At 40.9% G+C, this 12,015-nt stretch overlaps 1 protein-coding gene across 2 annotated transcripts in view; it reads left to right on the forward strand.

The window, feature by feature from the left end:
- ACYP2 (acylphosphatase 2) overlaps nt 1-12,015 on the forward strand; it is a 151,603-nt gene that overhangs the window by 2,577 nt on the left and 137,011 nt on the right. For both annotated transcript variants that reach the window (XM_055329320.1, XM_055329322.1), the window contains exon 2: nt 11,550-11,566. In XM_055329320.1, coding sequence (XP_055185295.1) covers nt 11,550-11,566 — 17 coding nt within the window. The remainder of the gene's footprint in view (nt 1-11,549; nt 11,567-12,015) is intronic.

A 12,015-nucleotide genomic window follows, 5' to 3' on the forward strand; every position in this document is an offset into this window, starting at 1 on the left:
GTGAAAAAGGAGATAGGAAAGGAAAATCATTTCAGAACACAGGTGTTTTCTCAGGCCCGTGTCAGGAAAGAATACATGTGAATGTTGAAGATCTGGAAATTGATTTTCTTGAAATTATCCATGGCAGAAAGTGTTTGGGTACACCCAAGGATCTGGTATTCTGGATTGAAAACTGCCACAATAAGTCATTGGAAACACAGGACATAAAATATGGAAGTGGTGGCAGAGACCACCTGACAAAATCTTGGGACCTTTGGACAGAAATGGCAGTAGGTAAGGAGTGTGTGTCTGTGCACGTGTGCGCGCGCACATGCATATGCACATGTGTGGCGTTTATGGGGTACATTCCATGTCCTGAACATCTTATTATGGTTTTCTTAATCCTCATCACAGTTTTGTGAGGTCTATGTCTTATTCCTGTTTCCACAATCAGAAAACAGCTACAGAGAGGTTGGCTAACTTTGACAAGTCCTTAGTTGACCAATGGGATTTGATCCTGCATCTCTTAAATTCAAAAACCTGCACTTTTGGGATCCCTGGGTGGCGCAGCGGTTTGGCGCCTGCCTTTGGCCCAGGGCGCGATCCTGGAGACCCGGGATCGAATCCCACGTCGGGCTCCTGGTGCATGGAGCCTGCTTCTCCCTCTGCCTGTGTCTCTGCCTGTGTCTCTGCCTCTCTCTCTCTCTCTGTGTGTGACTGTCATAAAAAAAAAAAAAAACCTGCACTTTTCCATTATGCAGTGTTTTTCTGTTAATACATAATGTATTTCTCTTGATTTTAACAATATATTTATACTTTTGTGCATATGGTGATTATTTGCTATATGACGATCAATTTTGGGTAGCATTACAAATGTAAGAAAGAAAAATGTACTGCATATGAACAATGGGATTAAAAAGATCGGCTTTAGGGATAACTCCCAAGGTTTGCAGTTTATGAAATGGAAGAGTACATGCATACTATTCATTTATCAAGGCGTCTAAGTAGTATGTAAGACAATTTCACAATCACGTGTTTGCACACACATACAGTGACATTTGTGTCAAGCTCTGTACTCAGTGTTTAACATGTGTTGTCTCATTTAATCCTCAACCCTGCGACCTCAATATTTTCCTTATTTAACAGGTGGAGAAATTGAGGCATAGAGAAGTAACTTTCCCAGGTTACACATTGAGTTAAGTGGTGGCGCTGGGATTTGAACCTTAACAGTCTGACACCAGAGCCCATGCTTTTCATCGTTACAATCTATCGATTCTCCTTTCAGTACTTTCCCACCTTTATTTGTCTTCTTCCTAACCTATGCACCAAACACATATATACACTGCTGCAGGACATTTGGACTCAGCCATGTGGACCATTCTGGATAACCCTGAGGACATTTGTTTTTTTTTTTTTTAAAGAAATGTTTTATTTTTTTTTATTTTTTATTTTTTATTTATTTATGATAGAGAGAGAGAGAGAGGCAGAGACACAGGCAGAGGGAGAAGCAGGCTCCATGCACCGGGAGCCCGATGTGGGATTCGATCCCGGGTCTCCAGGATCGTGCCCTGGGCCAAAGGCAGGCGCCAAACCGCTGCGCCACCCAGGGATCCCCCCTGAGGACATTTGTAAGGTGCTTTTGGCTCCAGGGAAGTTTGACCTGGTCTGTAAGCAATCAGACCTCCCTATCTCTCTGTTGCTTGCTGACACTGCCACTATTTCTGTATCAGTATGTATCTCTGTCTCACAAAACTCACCATTTTCTCATGGATTACCTAAGAAATAAATACAAGCTATTAGCCTCTTGTCTGAGTCATAATGATTATGTAGACATGATTGACAATGATAACAAAATTTAGTTTTAATATAACATGGATAATAATTAGATGGAACATTGCAAATTTAACTTTTAAAAGAATGGAATAATAAAATCTTAGTGAAAACTGGCTTGCTAGAAATAATGGCTATGAAAATAAATTTACAATGGAAGTAGCTGTAGTTTTGTAGACTCACCTCATTTTCAAGGATTTCGGCAGTCTTGAGGAATACTTTGAGATTAGGTACTTTGTAGAAAGCTTCCCACTTGGGAATATTTAATGTGTACAAAACATAGATTGATAGATAAAATTGTAAGTAAAATATTTAAGTGGAAAATATTCCCAGTGAAGATCGTTTCAGTGAGATAAACATGAACATGGGAGATGTGGAAAATGATTTAATTGTCATGATGGATAATTGGTCAATGAATTAACCTGGCTTGAAGGAGCTTATGACAGAAAATATTTTCCAACCAAAAACAAGATTTGTTATATTTCTGTTTAGAATGTTTGAATTTAAGACATCCCTGGTGACAAAAGGCAGTCAGAACATTCTAGAGGCCAGGTACTACCTGCCTTATTCTCAGATACCCATGGCCTAATTTATAGATTGTATTCCAAGACTAGTTCATAATTTGGTTGTTTGAAATTCAGGAAAATACACTTATAGGAATGATATTACCAACAGTGGATTCACTTCTCAGGTGCCTCTGCAAAGTTTCCATATAGAGCCCTTGGTTGCTGTTGCTTTCCAAGGCTGCTTCTCTTCCTCTACCTTTAAAAAAATGTTTCATTTTAGAATAAGATTTATAGAAAAGTTGGAAGATGCTGTAGGGAATTCCTGTATACCCTACATTCAGTTTCTTTAATTAACATCTTACACTAGTATGGTACATTTGTCACAACTGGTGAGCCAATACTGGTACATTATTATTAACCAGAGTCTATATTTTATTCAGATTTTTTTTTTTTAGTTTTTATCTAAAGTCCTCTTTCTGTTCCAGGATTCATCTAGGATACCGCTTTACATTTAGTCGTCTGGTCTCCTTAGGCTTCTGTAAGCTGTGACAGTTTTGTAGACTCCCCTCATTTTCAGGGATTTCAGCAATCTTGAGGAATACTTTGAGATTAGGTACTTTGTAGAAAGCTCCCCACTTGGGATTTGTCTGGTATTTTTGTCACAATAAGACTGGGGTTATGGGTTATCAGGAGGAAGACCACAGAGAGAATGCCATTCCCTTTACACTGTATCAAGGGTACGTACTATCCCTGTGACTATCACTGTTGATGTTAACCTTCATCACCCGGCTGAGATAGTGTTTGTCAGGTTTCTCCCCTGTGAAGTTACTGCCCCTGCTTTCCATCCTCTACATTTTAATATCCATGTTCCCAAGAAGCTCCATGTGTTTCCCCCACCAATTTGTTAACACTGGGGGCTTTGGGATAAGGGATAGGGGAGCAGGGGACTGACCTGTGATTTTTTTTTTAATTTTTATTTATTTATGATAGTCACAGAGAGAGAGAGAGAGAGGCAGAGACACAGGCAGAGGGAGAAGCAGGCTCCATGCACCGGGAGCCCGATGTGGGACTCGATCCCGGGTCTCCAGGATCGCGCCCTGGGCCAAAGGCAGGCGCCAAACCGCTGCGCCACCCAGGGATCCCGACCTTCTGTGATTTTAGAGCAGTCATAGCCGTGGCATGGCTTAAAATGTTCCTATAAATCTTTAATTACAAAAGATCTGGAATAATCTGAAAATTTGAAAGGGAAGTTGATTAAGCTGTGTATGGATGCTTTGATGCTTTACCAGCTCTCGGGTGAATACTAATGACAGTCCTAGAAATGGATTGTGGCCATCTGTTGGTTTACCTGTGCTTTAGAAATTTAACAGTTTATTTTTGACGATATTAAGTCAGATTTAGAATAGGAGTAGCTTATTGGACTAGAGACATAAATACTTTTAAGATTGTTTACGATAAAAATCAGGATGAGTTATTAAATAGCTTTGTCAGACACCACATGATCTGAGTGTACACATTTTTTCTTATGTAGACGGGAAAAGCTGTGTTTTAGAGGTTGAAAATGTTAGTACCTAAAGTCCAGAAACATAAATATCGTTAATAAGCGAGGTCTGATTCCCTTGCTTATTTTTGTTCCTATAGCATTTCATTTCTAGTCCTGTTCTATTTCTTGTTTTTACTTCTCGTTTAATCCATTCTGCTTTCAACTACAATTATTTGTGTACATATCCGTGCCTCTTACTAGACAAAAAGGGTAGTATTTTCAAGGTCAAGCTGATGGCTTGTTTTTATAGCCTCTGCAGCTGTGCTGCTGGTGGGGACTTCAAAAGTGTCTTCAATTAAATCGAAGTGCTTGGGGATAGTTGGCTTGGAGAAGAAACAGTAGTGTGACGGCTGTTTCAACAATTTGAAAGATGCCATGGTGTGTGGCTCCAGGGGACAGACTGTGTATGGAAGGTGAAAGGTTAAAGGAAGGTCTTTCTAAAAAATAAAGATGTTCCAGGGCTGCTGTGTATGGTAGTGACTGGATGACTTCCTGCATTCAAAATTGACACATGCAGTCAGATCCCAGATGAAGGGGTACATTATAATGTAAAAATTTGATTTTACATGAAAGGATGCTGTTTAAAATTCATCATGGTTTCTTTTCTTTTAAGATTTTATTTATTTATTCATGAGAGACACAGAGAGAGAGAGGCAGAGGGAGAAGCAGGCTCCCTCCAGGGAGCCTGATGTGGGACTAGATCCCAGGACTCCAGGATCACCTCAGCCGAAGGTAGATGCTCAGCCTCTGAGCCACCCAGGCGTCCCTCATCATGATTTCTTTAAACGTCACTGTTTCTTTGTGAATTTTTTTTTCTTTGTGAATTTAAAGTAAGATTTGCTTTGCAAGTATATACCTCAGAGGTTCTCGCTGACACATCTTTACATAGTTGAGGCCAATTGAGCCTCAGCTCAGCAACATATTGTGTTTGGAACCTTTCAGAACTGAAGGGGCTGATGTCTGTCCCAGTTTCCAGGGTGGTGTGTATCTGGAAAAAACCTGCATTTGTCTTATCAGCTTCCCTTCTCTTTAACAAGTGAGGTGGAAGTGGTGCGGAGAGGCCATAAAAGCCCATAGAAGCATCTCTCCCAACACAGGCCCAATCCCAAGAAATGCTCTGTTCTAGCCAGGCCCGGTAAACTGCAGAAAATCCATCTCCATGTTTGCTTTTTTCTTTCTATACGGACTTTCCTCTCTTGCACAATGTGCTTCAAACTAGGGAAGAGGACTCTCAAGGATTCTGAGAAAATTCCTAGTGGATTATGGAGCTTTGAATGGGTAATTCTCGCACGGTTCACTGCCTCACAAAGTTAATGGGCTGGAGGTCCTGACCCGTCTTGATGCACATTCTTGGAAGGCTTTAAAATAAGGGTTGTGGTGAAGGGGCCTAAGAAATAATACCCCTCTCCATTATGTGAGCTATTGACAAGTAAGACAAAGAGGAAAGCAGAGTTTGGGGAACGTGGTATGAATCTGCAGGTAGGTGGACTTGACGATAGTCTCTGCTGCGGAATCAAACACACTCACCGGGGTACAGGAAGGGCTCCCCTAACAAGGGAGTGGGAAGGTGTGATCCTGAGAGAAACTCGCTCCCAGAAGGAAGAAGAGGGAGCACCTGGGCTGTGCTTTCTTCTCCTTGTGAACTCACCAATTAGATAAATCACTGCAGGTCCCTGAGGAGGAGTAGGGACAGGGTACGGTGGCCAGGAGTGTCACACTAATGGCTATTCTTCCTCAAAGAAGGAACTGTCATGGAGGCGAAGAAGCTTTCTCCTCTAGAAATAGGTTGTAAAGTCCAGAGAGAGCTCAACCATTTGAGTTCTTCCAGATGACCTGTTCCCCTAGAGTGTTTTTGTTGTGGGACGATAGGAAAAGTCAGAGAGGTGGTATGGTGACCGAAGTGGGAGATTGCCTGCCCCCATTCTACAGATAGAGGCAGGAGGGCCTACACCACAGGCCTGTCTTCGGCTTTCCTTCTTCTTTGCCATTTATTTATTTATTTATTTATGGTGATATTTTAAAAAATTGATATATAATTCACACACTATTAAACTTGCTCGTTCATTTAAATATTTATTTAAGAGACAGAGATAGCGACAGACAAAGCAAGAGAGAGAGCTCAAGTGGGGAGAGAGAAGGAAAAGCAGGCTCCCAGCTGAGTAAGGATCCTTGCATGGACTCAAGTCTCCATCCCAGGACCCTGAGATTATGACCTGAGCCGAAGAGAGATGCTTAACCCACTGAGCCGCACAGGCACCCCTAAACTCACCCTTTCAAAGTATTCAAAGCATACTAAATATACAGTGATTTTTTTTTCCAGTAGTCAGGTTTTTGTACCCATCACCACTATCTAATTCCAGAACATTTCCACCACCCTAAAAAGAACCCCTCTGTCACATTGCCCTTTAGCAATCATTCCTCATTCCCTTCAAGGGGATCAGGGTTGAGGCCACTGCGATGTCCTTGGCCTTTTCCTCATGGTTTCAAGAAGGCTGCTCTAGCTCCGTCATAATATTTACCCTATATGACATTCACCCTACATTCCACATATGAATACATGATATTCACCCTACAGATATACACCCTATATTCCGTTAATGAATGCATGATATTCACCCTTCAGGAAGAGGGAGGTTATTAGGATGAAACCACTGGCTGAGCCAGTCCTGTCAACAAGGTTTCCTGAAGCCCTCAACCAGTGACGTGGCTCACATCTTATGGGACGCTTTTCTTACAAGGAAGATGGGAAATCTAGAAAGGCATGTTGCTGCCCTAAGTAAAATCAGAGTCTTTTAAAAAGGTTAAAGGGAGAATGGATTTTGTGTAGGCAGCTAGCACTGTCTACCATCCATAATTCATATATTAAAGAAATTTAACAGAGTAATTATTACATTCATTCCCAGGTAGTAGGACATAGTTCAGGAAATCTTTGATCTCCATGGTTGTCAACCTCAAAACATTAGATCTGTAGCCAAGACAAGCTAAGTTTCTGTTAAGTCCGTATTGAATCTTTTCATACCTTATTTATTTCAGTCTTAGGCTTTTCATCCCTCTGTCACTGCCTACAGTCATGGGCATCACTTCCGTTTTCTACCCAGTTTGTCAAGCAGTATGCAGTTAGCCTAAAATTATATCTCTTAAATTTAAATGGTAGTCCTTTAGTTCTACTGTTTTAGGATTTGTTCAATAAATTTGTGTGTGCCCTTATCACTCATAATTATAAATAGAGCCACCAGATCCTGCTCCAGGCTTTTATCTCGAATCCTGTAAGTTCTATAAGATGACCAATTTAACCTTTTTGTTTTTCCATTCTTGTGGTTGTTCTGTCTTTATTTATAAAATATGCTGATATTAGTATTTCTGGTTTTGTCAACTTAGGCATGATCTAGTGGCTTCGTGCTATCCTTTATATTATATACTAAATATGTGTGTATACACGTACTGTTAACTTTAAAAGTAAAACTGCCAGTTATTTCACCAGCAAAAAAAGAGTTTATTTGGGAATAAAAGAGAATAAACAAGGTGGCACATAACCTTGGAAGAGTCGGGGCAACAAAGGAGAGGCATGCTTTTTTAAGGAGAAAAGGGGTATGTTGGGAAGGCTGTTATTATTATTTTTTAAATATTTTATTTACTTATTTGAGAGAGAGAGTGTGTGAGCAGGGAGGAAGGGTAGAAGGAGAAGCAGACTCCTAGCTGAGCAGGGAGCCTGATGCGGGACTCAATCCAGGACCCCGAGATCATGACCTGGGCTCAAGGCAGAAGCTTGACTGACTAAGCCACCCAGGTGCCAAGGAAGGCTGTTGTGAATAAAAGGAAAGTCCAGTAAACTGGACTCAAGTCTCCATCAAGACTTGGGATAAACTGGGAATTCCGAGTATGGTGGTTTCTCATTGGCTGAGCATTGTGGGGGTGAGGGGGACCAGGAGAGGCAGGGGGTGGAGGGAGGTAAGGAAAGCCTTTCTTCCTTAGGTTGGAGTAGTAGAGTAGGATCCATCTTCAAGGTCAAGCCGCTATAAGATCATGTCCCTCACTTCCTGTTGGGTATGCAGTGGACTGAGTCATAGGGTGTGAGAGCTCCTCCTGCTGAAACCTCCTGACTCCATTTTAGTAAAATTTCCCATTACTAATTTTTGTGACACTGTGTATTATCATTTACGTAAAGTTCTGCTAGAATCAACATAGAATTCTTGAGATTCCTTCTAGCTCTGGAATGCAATAAATTTATTATCGTTTTGAATGAGACCTAAAGTCTAATCAATATACTTATATGTATATTTGCAATATTAGTAATGAATTATTGCAGAAGAGTTAAATAGTTCACTTAAATATTTATCAGCTGGTTTATCTTTCATTCATTATTCAACAGCTATGTGCCAAGCTCTTATCTAGTTGCCAGGAACATGTGTTGAACAAGACAGAAAAAAATCATGCCCTAATGGAACTTATAGGGAAGACAGGAAATTTTAGAAAGTAAACAAATAGATACCTTGTAATGTCACATGGTAATCAGTACTTTGCATATATAGGAAACATATGGGGTGCATGGCTGTTTTAGATGAATTGGTCAGGGGACATGTTGTTACAGGATTTCTTTTCCTTTAGTGCCTACGGTTCTTGGTCATGCCACTTTGAAGAATGTAGAGGTAGACCAGAGGAAGAGTGGTGGGCAGCCGAGCAAAGCTTATGGAGCGAGACTAAAACAAAACTTACCTAGTGATAGTACAGAGCTCCTGAAGAGGGAGAGGACCCGAGAGGGTTGCCAGCAGAGTTTCTAAGTCGACGGCTTAGAGTTTATAGGCCTGTCGCAGGCTGTTTTAATCTGATTAACCTATGCGCCTGTCACCCAATCAAGTTTTTGTCATTTACCCATCACATGGGAAGGGGTGGAGGGCTCCTTCCAGGGTAGTGTAAAATCCTTTCAAGGGTGGTTTCCTCTTAGGGTGGGCCCCCTTGTCCCTGACTGGCTTTCTGCCAACTATCCATCATCAGTATTTCTAAGGAGATGACATTGTGCAGAGACATGAATAATGAAATGGAGTTAGCAGTGTGAGAAGAAGGGGAAAGAGCATTTCAGGCAGAGAGAATAGTACATGCAAAGGCTGTGAGACAGGAATATGCTTGGCATGTTGAAGAGCACGAAGCAGGCAAATTTGGCGAAATGGAGCAAGCAAAGGGCAGTCCTAAAATATGAGGTAGACTCATCAGGCGGGGTCCAGAGGCTGTGGCAAGTAGGATACCTTTTGGGTGCAATGGCCGGCCAGTGGAGGGTTTTAGGCTGGGGAAGAAGAAAGTGATAGGACATTACTTGAGAAAGGAATATCACCTTGGGTGTTTTATAGAGAGTAGACTGCAGAAGGGCAGAGCTAGAAGCAGGAAGGCTAGTTAAGGAAGCTGTTGAGAGTTCATGATAATTTGGACTAGGGCATAAAAACAGTATTACCCATTTTTCTAGAGATAGTTGAAACGGAATCAACTTCTTTTAAGTCTTAAATGAAGTTTGGGGCATTACTCATTTTTTTAGAGATAGTTGAAACGGAATCAACTTTTTTTTTTCTTTTAAGTCTTAAATGAAGTTTGGGGCTAGAAATAATTTGTAAAGTGAGTGTAGTGACACGGTTCTGAATATGTAACTAAGTGGCAAATAAGTGACCGGTTGCCTGGGCTGCTCCAGCACCAGGTCCAAGGAGGGCACAGGGGAGGGGTTTTTGCCTTTTCATTGTCTGCAGCTCCTCTCCTGTAGTGCTGCCGACTTGTAAAATAGGTGAGGGAACGTGATTTATTGCCAACATGATTGGAACGACGTCAACCGGAAATGCATGAGATCTGAGATACGCTACGAGACTTTTCCCTTTATGTTGCAATTCTTGATGGGAAATCAAGATCCTTTGCAGACCTTTCCCAGGCCTTCCATTAAGGTAACGCCACCCACTGGTTCTACACTTCAGTGGGCCTGGGAGCCACCTGGAGAGCCTGCGGAGACCAGATTCCAGGACTTCACCTGCATTTTCTTGCTCCGTAGGCCTGGGGTAGGGCCTGAGGATAAGATGAGCTGAGACCCCAGCTCTGTTGGCGCTGCCAGGCATTGGGCTACTTGTTGAATAGGAAAGAGCTGGACCAGATGTTTCCAATTTCTGTTTACTTCAGTTGCCTGGCCTGCTTTTCCTAATGCTGACATCATAGGGGGCTGCTGGCTGTTGAGGACCTCAGGGGAATGGGCACAGCTCATCCCAGGCCCAAGCCGTCCACCTTCCTGGCCAGCGTCCTTTGGGATCCTCTCAAGCTTGCACATAAAAGGCTGCACACTTTTCACAGACCTGCCTGTGTTCTCTCCTGTTCTGTCCCTCTCTCCTCCATGGTCGGCCTTAGCTGAAGTTGCTCTGGGGTTTTTCTTCCAGTTCCTTGCATATCTACAAGCTGCTGTCTTTCCTTCCATCTGTGTAACAAATTGCCTTTCTGACTCCCCTTCAGATCAATGCTTGCCACTCATCGTTTCTCCTCCTTTTACATGTATCTTTTAAAATATTTTTATAGCCCTATAAAAATTCCATTTGTGATATATCCTGTCTTTATCGCCTTACTCCTCTTTCTCTTCATATTCGTTTCATACCACAATATGCTTATCATCAGGAAACAGCTGACACCCCCTGTTATTATGGATCTGCTTACACGATGCACAACATTATCTGAGCCATCGATCCTTCTGGATCTTATTTTTAAGTAGGCTCCTCTGTTGTATGGATAGGCTCCATCTTTTGACCTCTTTGGATATTGGTTTGATCTATCACTTACGATTTCCCAATGTATTTAAACTTTTCTTTTTCAGTTGTGTAATTTAAGTTCAGTAACATTCACACTTTTTAGTGTACAGTTTAATGAGTTTTGAAAAACACATATAGTCATGTAGCAACCACCGCAGTTGAGATGCAGGGCAGTGCCTTCACTCCAGTAAGCTCTCTCTTGCCTCTCTACAGCATTCCTTCCCCCAGCCCTTGGCAACTGCTGATTCGTTTCCTGTCCCCATAGTTTGGGTTTTTCCAGAATATGGAATTAAAATAAAAACAGAAATGTTTTATTGCATTCAAATTTGAATTTAGTCCTTGCATTTAAAAAAGGAATTCTAAAAGCTGAGGATGGGTAAATTGTATGTCAAATATACTTAACTGTCCGTGGTAATAAGTATTTTGTTTTATTTATCCTTTTGAGAAAGAATGAATATGCAGTGTGGCTTTTCGTGATTCTTTGGTTTCAGAATATTACTAGGTTTCTGCAAAATTAGCCTTTTCTGTTTTTATTTTAAAACCAATCTTTTTTTTTTTTTTTAATTTTTTTTTTTAATTTTTATTTATTTATGATAGGCACACAGTGAGAGAGAGAGAGGCAGAGACACAGGCAGAGGGAGAAGCAGGCTCCATGCACCGGGAGTCTGACGTGGGATTTGATCCCGGGTCTCCAGGATCGCGCCCTGGGCCAAAGGCAGGCGCTAAACCGCTGCGCCACCCAGGGATCCCTGTTTTTATTTTAAAAGAAAATAATTTAAAAAACACTTTCTGAGTATGTACAGATATGAAAATTTTTGTTCATTTCATTTACTTACTATTTAATAAAGTAAATGAAAGTTAGGTCAGGAAATACATAATGTTTTTAAAGGTAGACAAACTGACATTTCTTTTTATTTCTTTTTTATACAGGTGTTTGCTTCAGAATGGTAAGTCAATTTTTCGCTATTTTTCCTATTTATTATTTCAATTTACAGAGATAGAGCAGTTTTCTATTTAGTGCTAGTCTACTGCTTATTTTCTATCCTTGACAGTAAATGAACTATTTGTATTCTTCCAAATTACTGCTTGAGAATTTTTTTATTAATGTTGTCTTTTAAAAGTAGTCTATCAAAAACGTTACAGCCTGCCTAGTTTGTAGTTAATGTTTTGTATGAATTTCAAAAGTACCTCTACTGGGATAATCAAATTAAACATTCTGGTTAGGTACGCTGAATATAAGATATGGGATCTGCCCCTTGTTCTGATGGAAGAAAACTGCCAGGCAAATGTCTATATCTTGAATTGCACAATGAAAAATGCTCATGTTGCATAAGGATGTGGTTCTCAGAAAAAAAAAAAAAAGAAGTGGTTCTCAGATTTTTAGAAGTTGAGACTC

This window comes from Nyctereutes procyonoides, unplaced genomic scaffold (genome assembly GCF_905146905.1).
Source record: "Nyctereutes procyonoides isolate TBG_1078 unplaced genomic scaffold, NYPRO_anot_genome, whole genome shotgun sequence".
Classification (NCBI taxonomy): domain Eukaryota; kingdom Metazoa; phylum Chordata; class Mammalia; order Carnivora; family Canidae; genus Nyctereutes; species Nyctereutes procyonoides.